The sequence below is a fragment of the Mobula hypostoma genome, chromosome 2 (assembly GCF_963921235.1).
Source record: "Mobula hypostoma chromosome 2, sMobHyp1.1, whole genome shotgun sequence".
NCBI lineage: Eukaryota > Metazoa > Chordata > Chondrichthyes > Myliobatiformes > Myliobatidae > Mobula > Mobula hypostoma.
In genome coordinates this window covers 23,502,551-23,529,392 of record NC_086098.1, presented here as the reverse complement: position 1 = coordinate 23,529,392, position 26,842 = coordinate 23,502,551, and the positions used below count along the sequence as shown (strand labels likewise).

General features: G+C 42.5%; 1 protein-coding gene across 1 annotated transcript in view; it reads right to left on the bottom strand.

Annotated features, from left to right (window-relative positions):
• The window catches only part of rnf217 (ring finger protein 217), a 116,605-nt gene extending 92,299 nt beyond the window's left edge, over positions 1 to 24,306 (bottom strand). The window contains exon 1 of the mRNA XM_063034243.1: positions 22,928 to 24,306. Coding sequence (XP_062890313.1) covers positions 22,928 to 23,677 — 750 coding nt within the window. The 5' untranslated portion in view covers positions 23,678 to 24,306. The remainder of the gene's footprint in view (positions 1 to 22,927) is intronic.
• Positions 24,307 to 26,842: the final 2,536 nt, after the last annotated feature.

Here is a 26,842-nt window from a genome sequence, read left to right as displayed (position 1 = left end):
TTTGTTAACTTAGCAGCAGCAGTTCAACATGATACATAATCTAGCAGAGAGAAAAATAATAATAAATAAAATAAAACATAATAATAATAGATAAACAAGTAAATCAACTAAATATACTGAATAGATTTTATAGAAATTTCTGAGTGTATTTGTTGACATGCCAAATCTCTTCAAACTCCAAATAAAGTATAGCTGCTGTCTTGCCTTCTTTATAAGTACATCGATATGTTAGGACCAGGTTCGATCCTCAGAGATCTTGACACCCAGGAACTTGAAGCTGCTCACTCTCTCCACTTCTGATCCCTCTATGAGGATTGGTATGTGTTCCTTCGTCTTACCCTTCCTGAAGTCTACAAGCAGCTATTTCGTCTTACTGACGTTCACTCATCAACTCATTATGTGCCTTCGTTGTCTTCCTCCAGAAGCACGTTGTACTATGGTGTCAAATCCTGCAGTTTTTACTTGCTTTGCAAACTCAGTGGTAAAAAAAATCTAGCAAAACCTTCCATTTTCATTATTTATGGAATCAATTTTAATTCCCTTGATAATGTAACATGCAAATTAGATTAGGAAGAAAACCAACCTAGTTTTCTGAACGTTTCCTCAATTATGAGCCATTGCCCAAAAGCAATAATATTCTCGCAATCCCGAAATAAGCTTACAGAAATTTTTTTTAAAAACTGATTAGGCTAATTGATGCAATTCTATCTACTTAGACAGCATACTATTTTAATATTAGTGCATCAAGCATCATTAATTCAGCTTCAAAATGATTTCGGTCCACAGAAATATTTATACATGTGACAGGCTAAGAAATCCAGCCATTTGTACTGGAGCTACATAGTCAAATCTATTTCAGCCAATCCCATCCCAAGAAAATTTCTGAATGCTTCACAGTTGCTTTATACCCCATTGTTGCGTGAATGAAGTCAACAGAGAGAAGTACTAGGAGATTTAAAGAGACCGCCTCATTCAATAGAATGAGACCGGGCAGGCATCATTTTGGAGGATAAAGGCCTCCTTGACCCAACACTACATGAAATTTTATATGCTAAAGATCAAAAGACAATTCCATATTTATAATGCATCCACAATGCTTCCTTTGAACCACACACAACTTTCACACCTCCCTCTTCACATCCACACTACAGACACCCAAAAAACAAATGTAAATCAGCATTGTCCAGTCTTCCAATTAACTGTGCTTCATGGTTCTTAGGAACACATTATTCAGTTATAAATCTACGGTTTATATTCATATTTGAAGACTGGTGGCTAAAGCCAGTTGCTGAAGTTATTTTCAGTTTTGGTCCCCTAATCTGAGGAAAGACATCCTTGCCATAGAGGGAGTACAAAGAAGGTTCACCAGATTGATTCCTGGGATGGCAGGACTTTCATATGAAGAAAGACTGGATGAACTGGGCTTGTACTCGTTGGGATTTAGAAGATTGAGGGGGGATCTGATTGAAACCCCTAAAGGGATTGAACAGGCTAGATGCAGGAAGATTGTTCCCGATGTTGGGGAAGTCCAGAACGAGGGGTCACAGTTTGAGGATAAAGAGGAAGCCTTTTAGGACCGAGATTAGGAAAAACTTCTTCACATAGAGAGTGGTGAATCTGTGGAATTCTCTGCCACAGGAAACAGTTGAGGCCAGTTCATTGGCTATATTTAAGAGGGAGTTAGATATGGCCCTTGTGGCTACGGGGATCAGGGGGTATGGAGGGAAGGCTGGGGTGGGGTTCTGAGTTGGATGATCAGCCATGATCATAATAAATGGTGGTGCAGGCTCGAAGGGCCGAATGGCCTACTCCTGCACCTATTTTCTATGTTTCTATGTTTCTATGCTATATGTACTAACCCCCAAAAAATGCTCTAACACCCCCCTCAACCTTCACCTCAAGTAAATTTTGTGCTGCAAGTTATTGGAATGGCTAAGTGAAAACTGAATGGATCAATGGATGATCTAAGAATTTCATAAACAAGGAGATCCATAATTGGTCACCAAACTAATAAAACTGAAGCAGTTCCATGGTTAGCAAAGCATATCTTGACAGCTTTAATAGATGATTTAGCAGATAATCTGGCTGTTAGCACAACTATTTGTGGAGCTTGCAATGCAGTGCTAAACCAGAACAATATAAAAGGGACTAAATGGTGCTAAATGCAAGTTGCTTTCTGGCTTCGATTTATTAGTGGAGACAAAGTAACCAAGCTTTTGTATGAACATTACCCCAAAGTCAAATTCAAAATCTCATCCTTAAGCACAGACACTCTATCACTTTGATGCACCAATTGCTGCTACAAAAAATATTTCAGCCTCACTCCCCACACTACCAAACTCAGATCTGAACTCCTCTTGATGGCAGCCCAACTTCAATCCCAGGCAGCTGACTGTGAACTGTCCTCTAAAGCCTCAGCGTCCCCAAAACTGATGTCCTAATATGAAATCCCCTCTCCTCCTGCCAATGTTTTCATTGCCAGAGTTCCGCGATTTACTCACATTCCTCTCCCACCATGCTAGGAGGAGAGCTTCAGTGAGTACTAAATGCACAAGGCCATATCCATTGGGTCTCACCCATGATGAGTTGCAAGCCTTTTTCATTAGTAAGAGAGTGGGAGCTATGAATCCAAAAAACACTGTTACAATAGAGGAAAGGGTTGGGTACTTAGGCATTCAAATAAAATCTGTTTAGTTAGAATTAAGGAACAATGGTGGACTTATTATGCTGCAAGTTTTAGATTTTTTTATTTAGAGATACATTATGTAACAGGTTCTTCTGGCCCACAAGCCGACACCCATGTGACTAATTAGCCTATTAACCCATATATATCTTTCAAATGTGGAAGGAAACTGGAGCTCCCACAGAAAACCCATTTTGTGACAGGGTGAACATATTAACTCCTTACAGACAACAGCGAGACTGAACCCGGGTCACGAGCACTGTAATTGCGTTAGGCTAACAACTGTGCTACCATGATGCCCATCTATTCAACAACCTATCAAAAGTTGGGAGGGGAGTGAGAAGTAAATCTTCACGTAAAAGAAAAGAGTAATTACAATGGGCGTTCTGCTTACCCTGACATTGACAGGTAAAATGACATTTGAGATCGTTGTTTATCTAAATACATGGACATTCTCCAATGCGCATGGACATGCAGTTATGCTGTTGGAAAGGCCTGATGTGTGATGTGTCTGTTTTATTACAATGACTTGGAATGCAAGTCGCAATCAAGAGCTTGAAAACTCAAGTGTTTTTAATCAATAATATGTCTTGTAAATAAAGCACCACCTCTTTTGTGTACACATACTATTTCTTCATGCATTTATGAATATGTTACAAAGATAGAAAAAGTGAATTTCCAAAATAAATTTGATAAAGTATCATATAATATTTTTCCCAGCAGTGATGCCTAAATTGAATGCAATTGGTTGGAATAAAGATAAATTATTGTTTTTCCAAACTGGAAGGATCTTTTAGTATCCTAGAGCCAGTATTGTTCCTACTGTACTTCTGAATATATCAAATTATCTACTTTTATGTTTCTAAGTCATATTTTCAATTTCTGCAGGAGATAGGCAACATAATGTTCTGATACGGCAAACTGGTTGCACAGGAATGGAGGGCGGAGCTTAGTCAAGATGGTGCTAAACGGTGATTCCTTTGCTTGCATCTTCAGAAACAGCTCTATTTCCGTCTTTAATATCTCTATTTTTCCTTTGCAAGGTTCTTTTGGAGACTCTGGTCTGGAGTTACAAGCTGACTTCGGTTCTTTGCGGGAATGCAACCCGCTCTCGGGATTTTATGACTGGTCGTTATCCGACATGCCAAGGGCTCGCCTTTGGAGGTCTGGGATCTCGGGGCTCTGGTGATGGGCGGATCGAAGGTCAGTGTCCTGACAGACCAGTGTGTCAAGGGAGCTGGAAGACCTTTGGCTGTGTGCACAGAGACCTGAGATCTTTAGGCACAGAGTTTGGAATCAGCGACGCAACTGACTTTTAACATCATAAACCAGCGAGCTGTTTGCTATGTCTCCCCTCTTGCTGTGAAACTGAGACATCTCTTTCTCGCTTATTAGAGAGAGAGAGAGAGAACCTGTGGTATGTTGAATATCGAGTGAACAAGTAGACTTTGGGGTACTGCAAGTTGGTGTCTTTGCTTTTGCTTTACTCATGCAAATACATCACGAATTATTAACTCCATCCATTTCCCTGGCAATTTGCAAGAAGGTGCCTCAGATTTATTGACATCTTGGTATCACAACTGATCCAAAGCTGAGCCTGAGGTTCAGACCATCACAGGTATGATCTTCTTCAGCTGTGCCCATCTATTTCAAAGTTGGATGTGTTGTGCTTCAGAGATGAGCTTCTGCACACCACTGCTGTAATTTAAGGCTATTTGTATTTATACCTTCCCATCAGCTTGAACCAGTCTGGCCATTCTCCTCTGACAAGGCATTTTTGCCCTCAGAATCACCGTTGACTGGATGCTTGTTGTTTTTCACTCCATTCTCTGTAAACTTCAAAAACAGTTAAGAGTCCCAGGAAATCAGCAAACTACCCTGTCTGACACCAATACTCATTCCACGATTAAAGTCACTTTTCTTTCCCATTCTGATATTTGATCTGAACAACAACTGAACCTCTTGACCATGTCTGTTTGCTTTTATGCATTGAGTTGCTGCCACGATTGGCTGATTAGATATTTGCATTAACAAGCAGATATACAGGTGTACCTAATAAAGGTACACTAAGTATATGTCTTTATCACCTTTAGATCCAATATTCCATTGCAAAAATTGTCTTCTTCATTCTACTCTTTGTAAACTCAAGTTTGTTTAACACTGTGTTGCCACTGATCTATTTCACATGCCCTACTCTTCCATCACCTTGCTAAGCAATGTCTTGATCTTAAAATTTTCATCTTCTTTTACAAATACCTCCTTCATTATTTTATTAACCTCTATCCCTATAACCAAAAATATCAGCTTCCCCTCAATCATGAGCTCTTGTTTATAGCTGAATTACAGAAGTCCACTCTTCTAGGCCATTACTTAAGCTTCCAAAGTGTTAATGTTCTTTTTATAAGACTGTTTATTTCACAGCTCACTTTCCTCCTTAAATATTGCTTGAACAATCTTTGATCACATACCCTGAAACCTCCTTAAATGGCTTGACAGCATTTTTATTTAGTGACATTCCTGTGAATCGCTTTGGGTCATTTTGCTAAATTAAGGGAAGCTGTGAAGTCGATGTGACAAGAAAATTTAAGAAGATAGGGGAAAATTGTAAAATATATCCTTGCTTAATAACCATGAAGCACAGTAAACAGCAGGTCTTTTGGAAAAGACGAGTGAAATAGGACTAATTAGTTAGTCCTTGCAAACCAGCGAGGCATGGTGGGCCAACAGGTCTCCTTTACACAGTACAGCACAAGATTAGGCCTTTGGGCCTTTAGGCCTTTGTCGTATGTGCTGACCCTGAAGCCAGTTTAAACTAATCCAATCTGTCTGTGGATGGTCAAATGTCCCTCCAATCCCTGCTTGTATCTGCCTAAATACCTCTTTACTGATGCATCATTACAGGAAAAAGAAAAATTTCTGCTCAGGATTCAGATTTCAGCTCAGAAATTTAGGAAACTATGGCCTGGATCAGACTGGACAGCGCTCTCTGCCACCAGCAGATCTCACATCACTGCATTTAACTGGACCAATTACAGATGCCGGTTCAGCAATACTGCATTACACAGAAGGCAGTAGGGAATTCCATCGCAGAACATGCCTGACTGGATTTCACTGGCAGGGAGCTCAGGGAGAGGCACTCTACAGTCACATAACCTAGGTAGCATTTTACAACATTCTACATGCAGGCTATGGCGCAACTTGAGGAAGGATGAGGTTACACCGAAGACAGTGAGGAGGAGATTTACTAGGATGTTGCCTCAGAGAGAATGCAGAGTTAACAGGAGAAATTGGATAGGCTACTGTTTTCCTAGGAGTGGAGTGGGCCGAGCAGAATCTGATACAGATCTGAAAAACTATAGAGGGTATGGATGGAGTGGATAGTGAGAAGGCAGCACTGCAGCGTAGTGGTTAGCACAATGCTTTACAGTACCAGCGACCTGGGTTGAATTCCTGTTGCTGACTGTAAGGAGCTTCTATGTTCTCCTGATGACCACATGGTTTCCTCCAGGTGCTCTGGTTTCCTCCCACAGTTCAAAGACCTACCAGTGGTAGGTTAATTGGTCATTGGTCATGATTATGCTAGGTTTAAAAAGGGCAATGCAGCTCGCAGGGCAAGAAGGGCCTATTCCGTGCTGTAGCTCAATAAATAAATAAATAGAAATAAAACTCTTCCCCACAAAACCAGAGGAGACAGGAATTCTGATTACTTATAAACTGAGATTAATTTAGGTTTAACTTTATTCCCAGACAAAATCCACATCAAATCACATTAGATGATTTTTTACTCTACTGCTCAGAAATATTATTTGCTGTGTCAGCCTTATCTTCTAACAATAAGAAAATTTCAAGAGCAAATTTTTGAACTGATTTCCCCCCTCTCAGTTTGATCATTTAATCACATTCCTAATATAGTAATTGTCCATGTAAATTTTTTTTTTATAATTTCCCTAGTTAGTCACCTCTGGTCTTCAGCAATTTTTCTCCTCCTGAAGATACTGGCAACTTTCTTGCAGGTCTACCAGCCTTTCAATAACTATTCCAACAGCACGCTTGTTAACAGGCATCATCATACAGTTTTTGTTACAAATGCAGGCATACATATTTTCAGTTGGTTAGGACCCTAGATGAAATAGAAACATAGAAAACCTACAGCACAATACAGGCCCTTCAGCCCACAAAGCTGTGCCAAACATGTCCTTACCTTAGAAATTACCAAGGGTTGCCCATAGGCCTCTACTTTTCTGAGCTCCACATACCTGTCCAGGAGTCTCTTAAAAGACCCTATCGTATCCACCTCCACCACTACCACTGGCAGCCCATTCCATGCACTCACCACTCTCTGCATAAAAACTTACCCCTGACATCTCCTCTGTACCTACTTCCAAGCACCTTAAAATTATGCCCTCTCGCGCTAGCTATTTCAGCCCTGGGAAAAAGCCTCTGACTATCCACGTGATCAATGCCTCTCATTATCTTGTACACCTCTATCAGGTCACCTCTCATCCTCCATCGCTCCAAATGAAAAAGGCCGAGTTCACTCAACCTATTCTCATAAGGTGTGTTCCCCAATCCAGGCAACATCCTTGCAAATCTCCTCTGCATCCTTCCTGTAGTGAGACAACCAGAACTGAGCACAGTACTCCAAGTGGGGTCTGACCAGGGTCCTGTACAGCTGCAACATTACCTCTCGGCTCCTAAACTCAATCCCACGATTGATGAAGGCCAATGCACTGTATGCTTTCATAACCACAGAGTCAACCTGCGCAGCAGCTTTGAGTATCCTATGGACTCAGACCCCAAGATCCCTCTGATCCTCCACACAGCCAAGAGTCTTGCCATTAATGCTATATTCTGCCATCATATTTGACCTACCAAAATGAACCACCTCACACTTATCTGGGTTGAACTCCATCTGCCATTTCTCAGCCCAGTTTTGCATTCTATCAATGTCCCGCTGTAAACTCTGACAGCCCTCCACACTATCCACAACACCTCCAGCCTTTGCGTCAGCAGCAAGTTTACTAACCCATCCCTTCATTTCCTCATCCAGGTCATTTAAAAAAAATCATGAAGAGTAGGGGTCGCAGAACAGATCCCTGAGGCATACAACCGGTGACCGACCTCCATGCAGAATATGACCCTTCTACAACCACTTTTTGCCTTCTGTGGGCAAGCCAGTTCTGGATTCACAAAGCAATATCCCCTTGGATCCCATGCCTCCTTACTTTCTCAATAAGCCTTCATGGGGTACCTTGTCAAATGCCTCTTGAAATCCATATACACTACATCTACTGCTCTACCTTCATCAATGTGTTTAGTCACGTCCTCAAAAAGTTCAATCAGGCTCGTAAGGTATGACCTGCCTTTCACACACCCATGCTGACTATTCCTAATCATATTATGCCTCTCCAAATGTTCATAAATCCTGCCTCTCAGGATCTTCTCCATCAACTTAACAACCACTGAAGTAAGACTCACTGGTCTATAATTTCCTGGGCTATCTCTACTCCCTCTCTTGAACAACATCTGCAACTCTCCAATCCTCTGGAACCTCTCCCATCCCCATTGATGATGCCAGAGTCTCACCTCCCTCGCCTCCCACATTAGCCTGGGTACATATCGTCCGGTCCCAGTGACTCATCCAACTTGATGCTTTCCAAAAGCTCCAGCACATCCTCTTTCTTAATATCTACATGCTTAAGCTGTTCAGTCCGCTGTAAGTCATCCCTGCAATCGCCAAGATCCTTTTCCATAGGGAATACTGAAGCAAAGTACTCATTAATTACATCTGCTATCTCCTCCGGGTCCATGCACTTTTCCACTGTCACACTTGATTCATCTTGTTCTCTTGGATCTTATCCCCTTGCTCTTCACATACTTGTAGAATCCAGAGAGCTTGGTCAACCTCGCCCCCTCATACCCACCTTCCCAACCCTAACCATTAATCAGAGGTGCTGCCTCCATTTGCATCATTTATTACTGCTGTATTAAGCAATACAGCACACTTGAAAGATTCTGTTGGATTCTTGACATCAAACACTTATTAAAATTTTCTGAATAATTATTGTACAATTGTGCTACGCTGTTGGATAATGATTAAATTATCAATCAGCAAGTGGCAAATTTAAATTAGCCCTGTCTGTTTAGTTCTCTCCAATATCGTTAATGATTGAAATACTGACAGAAGATGTATGTGAATTAAACTCCTTTGATTCACCATGTTGCTAGCCAATTTGCACTCTTTTTCATTCAAGTTTGCAAAATATCATTGTGTCCTTAACTATAGAAATTTCATGGTTACCATACTCCCAGATTAATCACCCAGTGAGCTGTGAAAACGCCATACTCTGTAATTATTAGCGTATATAACTTTAATGATGAAGTGGTAATATTTAATGATTGTCACTTAGTCTCTCTGTCCCAGAAATAATCGACCTTATAATTTTAGCCTATGCCTTATCACATAAGATTTTAGAAATACTGTAATCTTACATGTTAATTTTTTGTGCCTTCGTGCGAAGGGAGAGAGGGAAATAAAAACAATCTATCTCTACTCCTTTTAACATACCTGACTTGACAGCAAATTCACCCAATATGTCCTCCTACCCCTTCCACCTCCTTGTTTTGTCTCAGATGATTTAACACGTTTGATTAAGAAGTATTTAAAAGCTTTGATTAAGAAATACAGTTTGCCCTATGGTTCACTAAATTACTAAGAACTGGTTATCTCTGCTGTGTCACTTCTGTTGGCACACCAACAACATGAGAAGCTAAGTTAGACTCATTGTCTATGAACGTGTTTGATAACATTCACACATGGGGCCCTGTTCTACCAAGTACTACAAACACTAAGGGGAACCCGTCAGACATTCCCCAACTACTTGATTCACAAGTATAAACAGACAACAACCTACAATCTATTTCATTGATCTGTTTGCTGCTTGGTGAGAGATGGGGAGATGTGCTGCCAATTCCACACGTAGTCAATATATGTATTTTAATTGTGGTAGACAGATCTCTGGTTAGGAACACCCCAGACCCGTTTTTCTTTAGTACAGCTGGAACCCACAGCTTTAGGAAAAGTCAATGTAGCCCTAAGAATTTCAAAGCAATGTGTTTTTTTAAGTAATCATTGTTTAAATATGTTGCACTGTTGACGTAAAACTGGAATTGGACAGGTGGTTATGCTGTGAAGATCTGCAGATACTGGAAATCCAAGCAACATACACAAAATGCTGGAGGAACTCGGCAGGTCAGGCAGCGTCTATAGAAAAGAGTAAACAGTCGATGTTTCAGGCCAAGATCCTTCATCACTCTGACTCAGCCAGAAACATCGACTGTTCATTCTTTTTCATAGATGCTGCCAGGCCTGCTGAGTTCATTCAGCATTTTGTGTGTGTTGCAAACGATTATGCTGTGCCACTTTGCACTACAATGGACTCTGCTTTTTTTTGGTCTAAATGTGTTCTTTCTTGTTAAGAAAATCGTTGTTAATTTATGCTTTTCTTGTCTGATGCTATGTTCCTGTGATGCTGCTGCAAATACATTTTTTTTATTGCACCAGTGCATATATGTACTTGTGCATCAGACAAGAGTCAGCATTGACTTGAGCTCTCAACCATATCTCCTTTAGCATGATTGGTGCATACAGGAACATGAGCTTTCTAAGTGTGCTCTTTCATAGATGAAATATATGTATAAGATTTTTCCAACATACACAAAAACAACAGGCACCTCAAATTGCAACTGACAAAGATTTGCTGCCATGATTATGGATTAATTTAGCATTTGTGTACACTGTTGCTTTACCTTTCCATTTATCTGGCCGGAATGCAGGTACTACAATCTCTTATTCCTCATCAATTATGCTCCTCCTTTACAACCTTCTGAAATCTGTCTGTAACGAAACCCTCTGAATGTTTCCCCTCTCTGCATGGCAGCCACAGATCTTTGATTATACCTCTGGGATATCCTGCAGCAATTATGTACAATTCAAGATACCATATACCATGTTAGTGCAAATTGATATTTATAGCAGAGGAACAGATATTTTACCATTTTATCTTCAGTGCAAAACTCCCTAAAAGAGCATTTGATGCTGTATCTATTGTATTTCAAAGTCAAATTGAATGTGTTGGACAGTCTTCATTGTTCCTTTCTGTGGCTTATGGCACATTGGGTGGCAAACCTCTTTAGCATGTTGTCTATTTTTTTTTATATGAGGCTGAGTTTCTAGCTCCATGCTTAACTCAGCACAGATGGGAAGTGTGCAGGGATCCTGTCAGGTTCGAACCCAGGACCACTTACCTAGAAGTTTGGTGGGGATGCTATTACACCACCGGCTGGACTGTCTACATGTTTCTTTAAATAAAACTGACTTCTTTCATAATAAATTGATGAAGGATCACAGACCCATATTGCTGACTGCTTCTCTTTCCACATATGTGGCTTGACCTACTGCCTTTCTGGAAGTCTGTTTTTATTTCGTAACGGCATCTGCAGTTTTTAAAAATATATTTTTCATTCACTGACCGTTCTTTCAGCTTGTTCCCTAGGATTAGATAAATCCCCTGTTATTAAAAACCAGTGAGCAAAACTTTGTACAAGTTAACACCATCTGCAGTAAAACATCAGAAGAATACGAGTTAGATCACAGAACTCACTGCTGACTAACCAGCAACGACAAAAGCGAACTGCTATCAAGTTGTTCGGCTTTTAGAACCATTTATTATTGAATTTTAAATGCAATTTAAGAGCAGATGTCAAGGATCTTGGAATACTTTATGACCACCTCAAAGAGCTCTGATAAGTGTTCAGCCTTGTTAAAAATTCAAAGTTCTGTTGCAACAGACCTTATAAAATCTACTTAGTAATTTACATCAGCTAATAACTTATTAGCTGGCATTTGGTAGTGAGATCTTGAGGTCATACATATTTTGAATGCGACTAGAAGTGCATGGTGTACTGCTGGATCATTGCTCTGAAATCTAAACTGTAAGCATAGTCCTCCTCCAAAAAAAAAATCAGAGAGGCAAATAAGTGAGAGATCTATCCATCTATACTCTGTTACATAAAAAGACAATAATTTTCCCCACCCCTGCACACTAATGTTAGAAAACAAAAAAAAGTAATTTCTAATTTCAATGCACTATTCTGTAATATTATATAAATAATAATTCACTCTCATCAAGTTCCAGACCTTTGTTTTGGTGGTTCAAAGTACAAAGAATGTATACATTATACAACCTTCAGATTCATCTCCTTATAGGCAGCCACAAAACAAAGAAACCCAGAAGAACCCATAGAAAAGACTGACAAACATCCAATGTGCAGAGAGAGGGGGAAAAAAACGAATCGTGCTTACAAATAAAAGTAAGCAAATAATATTTAGAATGAAATTGAGTCCTCAGACACAAAGGCCAGAAGAGCCGGAGCAGGGCCAAAGCCTCAGCCCCAACACAGTGAAGAGCGGAGTGAACAACTTGATGTTAACGACGTAAACACGAGGAATTCTGCAGATGCTGGAAATTCAAGCAACACACATCAAAGTTGCTGGTGAATGCAGCAGGCCAGGCAGCATCTTTAGCCCTTACACTTCCTCCCTTACCACCATTTAGGGTCCCAGACAGTCCTTCCAGGTGAGGCGACACTTCACCTGTGAGTCGGCTGGGGTGAGATACTGAGTCTGGTGCTCCCGATGTGGCCTTTTATATATTGGCGAGACCCAACGCAGACTGGGAGATCATTTTGCTGAACACCTATGCTCTGTCCGCCAGAGAAAGCAGGATTTCCCAGTGGCCACACATTTTAATTCCACATCCCATTCCCATTCTGATATGTCTATCCACGGCCTCCTCTACTGTCAAGATGAAGCCACACTCAGGTTGGAGGAACAACACCTTATATTCCGTCTAGGTAGCCTCCAACCTGATGGCATGAACACTGACTTCTCTAACTTCCGCTAATGCCCCACCTCCCCCTCGTACCCCATCCGTTATTTATATACACACATTCTTTCTCTCTCCTTTTTCTCCCTCTGTCCCTCTGACTATACCCCTTGCCCATCCTCTGGGTTTTCCCCCCCTCTCCCTTTTCCTTCTCCCTGGGCCTCCTGTCCCACGATCCTCTCATATCCCTTTTGCCAATCACCTGTCCAGCTCTTGGCTCCATCCCTCCCCCTCCTGTCTTCTCCTATCATTTTGGATCTCCCCCTCCCTCTCCCACTTTAAAATCTCTTACTAGCTCTTCCCTCAGTTAGTCCTGATGAAGGGTCTCGGCCTGAAATGTCGACTGTACCTCTTCCTAGAGATGCTGCCTGGCCTGCTGTGTTCACCAGCATCTTTGATGTGTGTTGCTTGATGTTAACAAAATGAGCTTCAAATACATGCAAATCTAAATGTAGCTGCAACTCTCAAAACTAATTAAGTTTAAAGCACCAAGCATTGATGGTTTGGAAATGGGAGTCACGTGCAAGACCTAGACATTTGCAAGTATGTGACAAGTGAATCAGTCACTGAATTATGGTAAAAGCAAACAAATTGCTAATTTGCGGCTATAAAGTTAAAATCTAAAACAATCAGGTTATCTCATTGCAATTCACCACTAATACCATAACTCTCTGCTCTAGATATGTCATTTTAATGAAGATTTGTCTCTGAATTCTGTGCAAATCAATGTGAATTACATAAAATTTCCAATCGTTTGATGCAACTGACTTGAGTGACCTTTATACTCACATGAACGCAACATAATCAATTCTCGTGATATATTCTTCTATTTCTTTATTCCTGACAATCGACCTTCTCTATTACAATGATATCATTTTCCTATACAACTTCTTGTGGTTGTGAGCTAGGTATTATTAGAAATCTGGGAATAAATCAATGTTTCTTTATTTTTTTTATAAAGGATAACCTTGAATAAATTCTTTCTATGTGATCCTTGTTTGATCCTTGTGTTAGCACGTGGCCAAGTGGTTAGGGCGTTCGTCTAGTGATCTGAGGGTCGCTAGTTCAAGCCTCAGCTATGGCAGCGTGTTTGTGTCCTTGAGCAAAGCACTTAACCACACATTGTTCTAGTGTCTGTGCGAGGAGTGGAGCCCCACACAGACTTCCAATCTGCACCTTGTAAGGCATGAAAATGCCCGACGCAGGCCTCTCATGGTCTGAGTTGACGTTTCCTCCCTCCCCCTCCCCTCCTCCCTTGTTTGAAACATGCCTCCCATTTTTGTTATTTCAAACTTGTTCACTTCTTTGTACACTGTAACACACACACAAAATGCTGGAGGAACTCAGTGGGTCAGGTAGCATCTGTGGAAATAGTTGACACTTGGACCGAGACCTTTCTTCAGAACCGGAAAGGAAAGGGGAAGATGCCAGGATAAAGAGGTGGAGGGAGGGGAAGAACGATAGTTAGAAGGTGATAGGTATTGGTGGGAAAGATATAGGGCTGGAAAAGCCGTAATCTGATAGGGGTGGAGAGTGGACCATAAGAGAAAGGGAAGGATGAGGTGATAGACAGGTGAGAACAGGTAAGAGGCCGGAGTGGGGAACATAGGAAGAGGGGAACGGGAGGAAAATTACTTTTACCAAAAGGAGAAATTGATATTCATGCCATCAGGTTGGAGGCTAGCCAGGCGGAATATAAGGTGCTGCTCCTCCACCCTGAGGGTGGCCTCATCTTGGAACAAGAGGAAGCTGTGGACCAACATGTTGGAACGGGAATGGGAATCAGAATTAAAATGTTTGGCCACCGGGAACTTCTGCTTTTGGCAGATGGAAGCTTAATGTGACCTAATACACTGTGTTAGGTCAAATTAAACTTATTTTTCCCAGCATGTTCAATCATTCCTCATTAGAAAACCTCTCAGATTTGTATTGAAGGGCAAACAATTTTACTTTGCTTTTTGGCAGTTATTATTAATGTGAAAATTACTCCCATATTAGGAATGGTTACTCACTTAAAAACGAAACACTGAGGAGGCAATCCCTAAAAATTTAAAGAAGCAAGCTCATTCAGACAGACATGAGAAGTGAGACAGATTGCCTCTGGTAACGTGTTCTGGTCAGTATGTTACCTGACATTATGTACTTGACATATCACTGCAACAAATTATATGGTACAGAATGGAAAGATGTAATGTTTTTCTTAGCAATAACAAGATACCAATGAAGAACATTACTTGTGCAATTATATTTAAAGGATAAACACAAAAGAGAGACACAAATGCTTCCTAAAATTTAGAAAATTGCAGTATATATCAGTTCATCATGGTTTTGAGGCAGATATGTAAATAACACTTCGAATTTTATAGTCAAACTATTTTTAAGTTACGTGTAATTTTATTTTTTCTCTGTGAGTGGGGGTGGTGTTGATGTTCTTGTTGCCATTTACGCATTGGTTTTTTTGCATGTGGGGGGGGGGTTGATGTTTTACTACCAACGGGTTCCATGGTTTTCTTTGTTATGTGGCCATCTTTGGAGAAGACGAATCTCAGGGTTCATGTACTGCATACATACTTTGATAACAAAATGTACTTTGAACTGCTCTGTAGAAACGCAAATGCTGTAGTTAAAAAGTGCCATAACCTCCAGGTCTACAGGTCAAGTGAAATTTGCACCATTTTGTCCACAACCAGTCTTAGCAGCTTATACTCAGTGGCCACTTTAGATGAGGTACAACTGTTCATTAATGCAAATATCTAATCATGTGGCAGCAACTCAATCCATAAAAGCATGTATACATGGTCATGAGGTTCATCTGCCTTTCAGGCCAAATATCAGAATGGGGAAGAGAGGTGATCTAAGTGACTCTGAATGTGAAATGATTGCTGGTGCCAGATGGGGTGGTTTGAGTATCTCAGAAACTGCTGATACCCTGAGATATTCACACACGAGTGTCCAGAGTTGCCAGAGAATGTTGCAACTTAAATATCCAGGTGTTACAAGTGGTGTGGTTATTTGAGTTATTAATGAACAACACGTTGAGCCTTGAAGAGGATGTGCTACAGCTGCAGAAGACCATTAACATACACTCAAGTGGCCACTTTATTAGGTACAGGAGGTTCCTAATAAAATGGCCACAGTGTGTATAAAGAAATTGGAAAATCTTTTACTAGCACATAACTCATAACAGGGTCATAAGAATCCAGGTGGGACAAAGGGAAAGGCTTAATGAGTAACCCACATCAAATTCTGGAGGAATTCAGCAAGTCAGGCAGCACCTGTGGAAAGGAATAAAGAGCTGACATTTCGGGCCTAGACCCTTCATCAGGACTGGAAAGGAAGGGGGAAGAAACCAAATAAGGAAGTGGGGGGAGGGGAAGAAGTACAAGCTGGAAGGTGTACGATGAAGCCAAGTTAAGGGGAAGGTAGGTGGGTGGGGGATGGGCTGATGAATTAAGAAGCTGGGAGGTGATAGGTGGAAAAGGAAAAGGCTGAAGAAGGAGGAATCTGATAGGAGAGGAGATTGAACCATGGCATAAAGTGAAGGAGGTGAGGTATCAGATAGAGATGATAGGCAGGTGAGGAGAAGGGGTGAGGGGGGAGCCGGAATTGGGAATGGAAAAGTTCAAAAGGAGGAGGGAGAAGAAATAGAATTTCTTATGTTTATGTAAGGCTTAATCAGCTCTTTGTATTAGTCTTTCCTTTCTCTTTGGTTTTCACCAAGGACAAGGATGTCTCGGACTCTGTGGATTGCACGTTAAATGATGATACCAATATGGGAAACTGAGGTTTTGCCATAAATTAGACAGAAGGGACTTGGTGTGATGGCAGCCAGGTAGTTTGGGAGGTGATGTGCTCCTTCTGCCTTCTGTGTGCTTCCGATGCAGGGACTCGAGATTTTCTGTGCAATCCCAACAGCTGCTTCACCGCTTTGCATAGTCATGGGTCAGGCAATCCCATGAGAATCCCCATACCACTGCCAGTCAGGATTAACTTCTGCAAATCCCTTCCTCACTCTACCTGATAGTTACCTTGGTGACGGAACTCAGATGTGAATGTCTGGTTTGGAAGTCTGTTGGTGACCATGTGATCAAAGCACCAATGACGGACTGCAATTAGGGACTCAATACTGGAGTTCTTGGCAACCTCAGCACTGAAGCCCTAAAGACAGAAAATAATCTGGGAGGTGATAGATGGAAAAGGAAAAGGACTGAAGAAGGAATCTGATAGGAGAGGAAATAGGATGCAGATAAAGAGGAGAGGCACCAGAAAGAGATGGGATAAACGTCCTAAAAACACAAAAATACACAGCTGTTTGGTCATTTAACCAGACCAATGGGTCCATAACAAACTCATTCTCAGTGCAGATTGGTTTCAAACAAGACCATGTCACTGCCCTGACATTTCTTTTTAGCTTTTCACCCCCGATTAAGTTGCACCTCACCTCCACTTTCTTACAGAACAAACGGGAAACCGTTCAATTTACATAATCCATTTCAGGACTCAGCAATCAAGTTGTATTATATTCATTATGCTTGTATAGCTGCGCATCTGTAAGCACAGAGAGACCTTGGAAAATGTGAACCACTTCCCATACTTCGAGAGCCACCTCTTAGTGATTGCAGGCACCAAGGTTTGAATGCACCATTAACCTAAGGAGCAGCAGCACGGACTTTAATTGGCAAAGGAAACGGATGCTCTAAAATGGTGACCTCAATCCCAGATAAACCACAATCCCTGCCTACCTACGTACTTCTCAGGGGCAAAAACATGCATCAGACACATCACTACTCCTGCAAGGTACAACCAATGCCACAAATCGATTGGCAAATTAAGCAAACCATTATAAACAAAATGCTGGGGGAACTCAGCAGGTCAGGCAACATCCACAGAAATGAACAAACAGTCGATGTTTCAGGCAGAGACACTTCCTCAAGACTGGGAAGGAAGGGGAAGATGCCAGAATAAAAAAGTGGGTGGGGGGGGGGGAGTGGAAGACGGATAGCTAGAGGGTGATAGGTGAAGCCAGGTTGGTAGGAAAGGTAAAGTGCTGGAGAGGAAGGAATCTGATAAGAGAGGAGAGTGGACCACAGTGAAAGGGAAGCAGGAGGGGAAGCAGGGAGATGTGATAGGCAGGTGAGAAGAGGTTTGTATGAGGCTAGAATGGGGAGAAGAGGAGGGGAGGGGAGAGGATTTTTTTTTAACTGGAAAGAGAAATTGAATTCATGCCATCACGTTGGAGGCTAACCCAGACGGAACACAAGGTGTTGCTCCTCCATCTTGAGGGTGGCCCCAATGTGGCACAAGAGGAGGAACTACGAGTAGTTTTTTTGTAAGAGGCTACAGACAACATATAATCTGAAGGGGAGAAGGGAGAGCAAAAGGTGGGGTGAAAACTGGATTGATTGATATACTGGAAAGGCTCGCTGTGTTTCGACTGTATAAATTGCATAATCTGAATGGTTTGTCAGTCTGCTTGCCATGGGAGAGTGCGAATGCAGATAGCACAAAGTGTTGGCATAGTAATCCAATCTTCTCTATAGATTGTGGAAAAATGGCATGCACAAAGAGGTTTAAATTAATTAGTTCAAATTCAAGTTTAATTGTCATTCAACCATGCATGAATACCTATGAATATAGGCACAAAAAAAAGTGTTACTCTGGGGCCAGGGTGCAAAACACAGTGCCAACAGTCATACACAGCACAAAGCACATATAAGATAGCAGTAAAATACAGTCACACAAAAAAAAGTCTAAGCCCGAGTCCATGAATGTTGCAGCAGCCTGCAGTCGAACACAATACATCTTGTCTTCCAAGATCTAAGGGTTAATTCAGCAAGGAATGGTACTAGGTCATATTTTAACTTTTTTTTTGGATGAAAGGAGTTTAGAAAATGGAGTTGACCCGTGTTTATTAAAGATATTTAACAATTTGTCACATCAAAAGTCTGGTTAATAAAATTAAAGCTAATGGAGGGTCAGTATTAGATTGATCTAAAAAAAGGATAGAGAATCTAGAAAAAAATAAACTTGCAGGTTCACAAAAACACAAGGGGAATTGGAAGTGATTGCATAGAACTGGCATCAATGGATTTAATGGATCAAATCACTTTCTTTGGTGCTGTAACGTTTCCATGTGATTGCAATCAGATAATCACTTCAGTGATCCATAGCAAATGACATTTGTTTAATGCAGGCTGATGTTTTCTGACCTTTACCTTTAAGACTATTAGTCTGGAAGTCAAATTAATCATGAATTGAAAAGAACACTAAAAGATGAGGATTGTGAAAAAGGATAACATCTACAGAAATCAAATGTAAACTTCTGTAATTATGAATAGGCTGATTGACTTACTTTCCCAGCTATCAATTTACATCACCCACTCACAAACTGGTGTCTAGTTTCCAGTATCTTAATACATTATAGCTACACACTTGTTGTGATGACATGACTGACCAAAGCCGCAATAGACACACACTGGGAATGATTATTTTTATTTATTTGAGGAACAGACCCTTCCGGCCCAACGAGTCGCAACACCCAGCAACTCACCTATTAAACCCTAGCCTAATCACAGGACAATTTACAACACCTTTGGACTGCAAGGAAACCAGAGCACCCAGAGGAAACTCAAGTAGTCAAAGGGAGAATGTTCAAACTCTTTACAGGTGGCGCTGGAATTGAACTTCGAACTCCGACACCGAGTGTAATTTTTCTTTTTTTTATTCATTTATGGGATGTGGGTGTTGCCAAACAAGGCAGCACTTATTGCTCATCCCTAGTTGCCCTTGTGTAGGTGGTGATGGGCTGCAGTCCCCGAGGTGTAGGTACATCCACAGTGCTGTTAGGGAGGGAATCCCATGATTTTGACCCAGCTACAATGAAGGAACGGCAATATGTTTCCAAGTCAGGATGGTGAGTGACCTGGAGGGGATTTTCCATGTGGTGGTGCTCCCAGGTATCTGCTGCTCTCATCCTTCCAGGTGGTAGTGGTCGTGGGTCTGGAAGGTGCTGCCTTAGGGACTATGGTGTGATGTTGCAGTGCATCTTGTAGATAGTACACACTGCTGCAACTGTTCGTCGATGGTGGAGGGATTGGATGCTTGTGGAAGGGGTACCAGTCAAGTGGGCTGCCTTGTACTGGATGGTGTCAAGCTTCTTGAGTGTTGATGGAGCTGCACTCATCCAGGTGAGTGGTGAGTATTCCATTACACTCCTGACCTGAGCCTTGTACATGGTGGGCAAGCTTTGGGGAGTCAGGAGGTGAGTTACTTGCCGCAGGGTTCTTAGCCTTTGACCTGCTCTGGTTGCCATGGTGTTTATAGGGCTAGACCAGTTCAGTCTGCTGTCGATGGTAACCCCCAGGATATTGATAGTAGGGGATTCAGTGATGGTGATGCCACTGAATGTCAAGGGATAGCGTTGTACTAATCGCTGAACTACCGTGCTGTCCTAGTTACCTAGTTTCATTCTTGATTTAGTTTGTAATTCACATATTTGTTTAATTAGAATTTAATTAATGTGTGGAAATGGAAGTCATCTAAAAACCAAAGGATAGATCCATATGGAAAACCATGGTCACCAAAGTCCACATCGGATGTGGTACCTGACAGACAATGTGTGGTCCAGGATTTGCCTTTGTGAATGCGAGTGTTTGGAACTAACTTTCTGTTAGTTGGAAAACTTGATCTTTTCCTCCTTTTTTAATATATACATATTTAAATCATCATCATCATGTGCCATATCATATGACGTGAGTGATCGTGGTCTTCCCATGACCATGATTGTCCGTGGCAAATTCTACAGAAGTAGTTTGCCATCGCCTTCTTCTGGGCAATGTCTTTACAAGACGGGTGACCCCAGCCATGATCAATACTCTTCAGAGATTGTCTGCCCGGGGTCAATGGTCACAGAACCAGTGCTCGTGATATGCACCAGCTGCTCATACGACCAGCCACCACCTTCTCCCATGGCTTCACATGACCCTGATCAGGAGCTAAGCAGATACTACACCTTGCCCAAGAGTGACCTGCATGCTTGCTGAGGGAAGGAGTGCTTCCTTTGGTAGAGACACATCTCCACCCGCCACCCAATAATTTAAATAAATTCCTTATCTTTCTTCTGAAATACATTCCTTCTAAATCTTAGAGCAATCAGTTTTTCCAGGAAAAAATGCTCGTGCTTATATTTCTGTATTAATTCAACAGTGTAATCAACATTCCTCAGGTCAGGCAGCATCCATGGAGAGGTATAAACAGTCGACGTTTTGGGCCTTCAGGACTATAGATGCTGCCTGATCTGCTGAGTTCCTCCAGCATTTTGTGTGTGTTGCTTTGGATTTCCAGCATCTGCAGAATCATTCATGTTGTTAATCAACATACATATTTATTTAAGCAAAGTCACAAAACCATTGATTTAAAAATATTATACATACTTTTAAATTACTGCAATGTAAAATTCTATAGTTCATTGTAAGAAATATAAAAGAGAATACCACAATTATACTGCCATTGTCAAACCAAATGCACTGAGGTTGTAGACTGACCTCATCAATCAATTATGTATTTTGAACAAACTTCCCTCAATTCAACTTAATCTGATAAACAAAAAAACAATTTGCTGGTTTCAATAGTTACAATGGCACCAAAATGATTTTGCAACACCCCCAAATGTACGTAAACAAAATAGGAAGTAGGAACAAAAAAATGTAGGCACTACTCTCTGAATACTTTAGAATTTACTGCTTTTACTTCAATTTCTTGGTCTCTGTAGTAGTTTGCTTTTGGACTTACATAGGAAGCAACATTTGTATTTGATACATTTTAAAGTAATTAAATGGCATGTAGTTGCGGGACTGAGTGGAAAGCTTTTGACATTAGTTATTATGGTCAGGCTGGGCAAAGAGGCAGCAATTTACATTTATATAGGTGGGCAGGTTATCTTCACAAGGAGCAATGCCTCAAAAAGGCAGCGCCCATCACCAAGGACAGCCATCACCCAGGATAGGCCCTCTTTCCATTGCTACCATCAGGGAGGAGGTACAGGAGCCTGAAGGCACACACTCAACAATTCAGGAGCAGCTTCTTCCCCTCTGCCATCAGATTTCAGAATGGGCATTGAACCCATGAACACCACCTCACTACTTCCTCTTTCTATTTTTCCATTACTTATTTAACTTTTTTAATATATATGCACTTCTTACTATGATTTACAGCTTCTATCATCGTGTATTGCAAAGAGCTGCTACCACAAAATAGCAAATTTCGTGACATATGCCAGTGATGTTAAACCTGATTCTGATCTAGAGATATGTGGAAACAAGGCAAAAGGGGATTATTGAGATATATTCAGGAAATGAGAGACCTTAGAGTATAATGCCATTAATATTTACAGGTAGATAAGGCAGTGAAAAGGGCTTTCTTTCATTAGCCAAGCAAGGATGTTATGTTGAGGCTTCGTGAGGCCTCACTTGGAGTACAGTCGACCTTCACTAATCTGACTACTTGTAATCCAGTTCCTTTGATAATCCGGCACTGATTATGCTTAATGTGATCCTTCTGTAATTTGGCATTTTCACTAATCCAGAACTCCTCAGGTCCCAATGGTGCTGGATTAGTGAAGGTCGACCTCTGTTATGAGCAGGAAGCAAGGAGACCCAGGGGGAGGTGATAGGCAGGTGAGAAGAGGTAATAGGCCAGAATGGGGAGTAGAAGAAGAGGGGAGGGTTTTTTTTTCAACCAAAAGGAGAAATGTTCGATATTCACAGAGATTTTATGTTGTTTTGGACTGGCTGCTCTATATATTGATGTATTTCATTGCGTCCTGGTATGACACTAAACTAATCTAAACCTGAATTTTAAGTTATTTGTAGGATTGGCGGTGATTCCATTCAAAGTGGCAGGCAGCAGTCTGAAACTCGCTGCCTGGCGGGGTGGTCAAGGCGGGAAGACCCGGCAAGGAATGCCTGGACTTGAGCTACTGGATTGTCAACCAAATGTTGGACGGGTGGGTTTAGGTTGGGTTGAAGGACCGCGTGTGCCATAATCTTCCTTGACAGTGCTTGGGGGAATTAAGATATATTAGCAGTCACAAGTGCATCCGAAAGCCAAAGGATGAAGTTTTAGCTGTGTTAACAAACAAGTTTGTTGGGGGGAAAAAGACAACCATGGCACCGGACTGTTGGTGGTGTAGTACCTCAGTTAGTAGCTAGGATTTCAGTATCAGATTCTGCGGGGTTCTCTGCTCTAAAGTGAACGCCTGTAGTTCCTATTCCTATCAAGTATGACGGATGAGAATTACCTGATTGCTGAGGTATCTCTTCAAACACTCTTCGCATACAGCCTTCTTGCAACAAGGAAGTGGTCGGATAGGTTTCTCATCCAGACAAACTCGACAGGTCAAAATAACTAACTGTTTATACTCCCCGACGTAAAGGTTTCCCAGCGAATTAATGTCGATCTGCCGGGAGATGTTAAAGGGTTCCGAAATGGAAGGTCCTTCTGGTGTCGGGGAATGTGCAGTGTCCCGGTCCGTCCGGCGGCTGAGGGCGGTCGGTGTGGATCGGCCCGAGTCAGGAGGGTAATTAGTCTGTTCACCTTCGCCTCCCAGCTCCGAGTTCTTGTGGTTCTCATTCTCCACGCAATAGACAGTGCAGTAGACGTGCTGCCAAAGCTCCGACCCCGGCTGCGGGCGTGTTTGCTGGGCGGCCGGTGGAGGTCCGGTCTCATTGTCCTGGAGGTCTCCGGGCGCCGGGCAGGACCTGGAGGAACGCCGGCGGTGGTGTTGCCCAGCGGACGGCGGGCGAGACTCGAGCCCGGCGGGGCACTCCTTATTGTTGCGCTGGTCAGCGGGTGGAGGGCAGGTCCCGAACCGGGCGGAGTGCTCCTCCTCATGCCGCTGGCCGGCTGCAACGGCATCAGGGCTTTCCACTCCATGGGGCGGGCGGTCCGTGGCCCGGCCGACCTCGGCCGTGTCCTCATCCTCGCTGGACGTAAGCAGGTCTCCCCCATCTCTAACACATTCATCTTCCATTCCTGACTCCAATCCCATAGGCACGGCTCAAAACAAGCTTAGTCCCGCATCTGCTTCCGGGTCCCACTCCCCCCTTTTTTTCGCGATCGCCACTGATAACATTCACTCGTTCATGTTTTCCCCGGGAGGAGGGATTGCAAGTCAAACCTTTCAAAAGCAAGATTTCGGGAATGTCGTCTTTCCTTTTCCCGAGGCATTCATTCTCGGAACGCACTTCACTCCGATTTACAAAAGGCAGATTTGGAACGATTTCACGAACCCGGAGCTTCCCAGAAATTATCGTGCAGGCTGTTTCCTACATTCATACTTTCACAACAAAGTCGGGTCGATTCAACTGTTCGGGGTTTACTGTAATTACCGTGATAAATGGGCACGTTGAATTTACCGTAAATATCAGTAGAATTAATTATAGAAAGATATCGGGAAATTCATCTAATACACCGAATAGCAGTGATTGTAGTACCGATCAAAAAGTTTTATGGATAGAATTGAGCAAGTATTTTGCAAGTAAATAGGACAATGGAACTAACAATTCTCCAAACAAATAATAATTTGACAAGCAAAATCAGAATTGCAAGCTAAAATTCAAAAGTGCAATCGAAAATCTGCAGTGCTTCCTTGTCGCGAAAAAAAAGTGCCAAGGTCGAAACAATGGTCATTGTAGCAATGTGGGAACTGATAGCAGAGCCTGCGAGGAAGGGACAGAGCAATTGCACAGCAGGGAAAAAACACAGCGTCAACATTAAATGCTCCTTATCACACAAACCATCCGTAATAAGGAAGTGTAAGAGTTACTTTATATGTCATCTGGATAGAGCTTGAATCGATGTGAGTACTGCCTCGTTTGCCGTACGTGCCCTGGGCACTCAGAGTAACTAGTTTCAGTGATCCTGATGCCTTAAACCACGAGTTTTTAACCCTTTTTATGCACGGACCGATACCAATAAACAAGGGGTCTGTGGACCCCAAGTTGGAAACCCCTGGCTTAAACAGTGAATTAGACTCTTGGTTTCTGTGTCCCTGACAGTTGTATATTGTCATAGAATCATAGAAAAGTATTGTGGTGACTGCTGGGTACTTACCTAAAATTATCATACTGAAAAACTTTGGCACTTTGTCTATACATATTTGAAATGTTCACCTTCTTCCGTAGATGCTGCCTGATCTGCTGAGTTTGTCCGGCTTTTTGTGTCTGTTCTCTCTTGGTTCCTAAGGTTGTCATAGCTGGGGTGGTCGTGGGGATAAGCTCCCACTACCTTTAAAGTGCTACAAATGGTGTGCAACTCTAACAGCCTCTGACAACCAAGTCCAACTCTTGTCCTTCACGTGTGGGTTAGCTACTAGGCCCGGCAGAACTGTTTCTGCTGACAAGAGAAGGGGCAAAGGTGGACCACTGTCACCTCAAAACTAGTTGCTTCAGGCAGGTGGGGCTGGTCAGCCTTGGACAGCAGCCCGGCTAGGAGAAGGAAAACTCTGATTTTAAACCTCCGCTGCCTTGCGGCCATACCCCCCCATGGGAAAGGCTTTGGGAGTAAACCCTGAGGAAGAGATATGGAGCCGGGGTCCCTATGGCAGTTTGATGTTGTTTACAACTCCACGCTGGTAACCTCTGCGACGACACTGGTGCCAAGCTGTATTGGCACTTGCCCTTCCCTTCGACTACATCAGTGACGCGGAGAGGGGGAACCCGCTGCCTGGGCAACAGCCGGTTCTTCAAATCTTCTCATCCAGGCTTGCGCCCTGGAGAGGACACAGTCCACCAGAGGCGCAAACCCATGATCCCCTGGGATCGACGGCTGCCTAGTACTACTATATGTTTTCATGCAGATGGACTAACGTCCATGCCCTAACTTTTGATCAGACCATCTGGTTTCTACAGGCCTCTAAAGCTCTCAGACTGATTGCTGTCTCACTCACAGTTCATTCCATGATTGGTTCATTGCTCGCTGAACATCCGACAATATTTGGTTTAAGTTTCAGATTCTGATTCAAGCTCGATTTCGATGTTTAAGAGTAGTTTGGAGGGGCACATGGACAGTAGGGATATGGAGAGCTGTGGTCACGCCGCAGGTTGATGGGACAAGGCTGCTTAAATGGTTCGGCACAGATTAGATGGGCCAAAGGGCCTGTTTCTGTGCTGTACTTTTTAATGATTCTAGGATTCATTTATCACATGTACATCAAAACATACAGTGAAATGTGGCATTGTTGACAATCAACAGAACCTTGGGATGTGCTGGGGGCAGCGCACAAGTGTCACCACATACTCCTGTGCTCCACTCCAGGGCAGTACAGTAGCATAGCAGTTAATGTAATACTGTACGATTACAGCACCAGAAACCTAGGTTTAATTCCAGTGCTGCCCGTGACCTCGTACCTTCTCCCCATGACCTCATGGGTTTTCTCCCACACTCAGAGACATCAGGGTTCGCAGGTTAATTGGTCACATGAGTGTAATCAGGTGGTACATACTCATTGGCCTAGAAGGGCCTACTACTGTGTTGTAAGTAAAGGCATCCGTTAGTCTTGTGAGACCACGGATCTGCGACTGGAAAGTCTTCACTCTCCAGGGCGCAGGCCTGGGCAAGGTTGTATGGACGACCAGCAGTTGCCCATGGTGCAAGTCTCCCCTCTCCACGACACCAGTGTTGTCCAAGGGAAGGGCATTATGACACATACAACTTGGCACCAGTGTCATCGCAGAGCCTTGGTCAAGGACCACAACACGTTCCCTCGGCTGGGGCTCGAACTCATGACCTTTAGATTGCTAGTCCAATGCCTTAACCACTTGGCCACATGCCCACCATACCAGTTGTATTTCTTTAAAAAACATAGCATGCCCATAATGTTCAGCAGACCAACACAAGCACCAACAACAACAGAACAAAACAAGACAACGACAGCAAAAGAAGATCCTTTCTTACTCTTACGCTCCCCCTCCCTCACACACTGGCCTCCAGCCCCAGGACTGGCCTCCACGGGCCCCCTAGTCCCTGGCCCTGGACTCTCATAATTCAATATGAGTTTTTATTTGCGGGGTAACCAGGTTAGAGTCCTATCCTAAGACAGGGTTGCGAGGTGACTAAGAAACTGGAGGGAGGTGGGATTGTAACAACTTTTTAGCACAAGCTTGTTAAATGGTCCTTGAGCAGCACAAAAGGGAATCAGACCCATCACATTCAC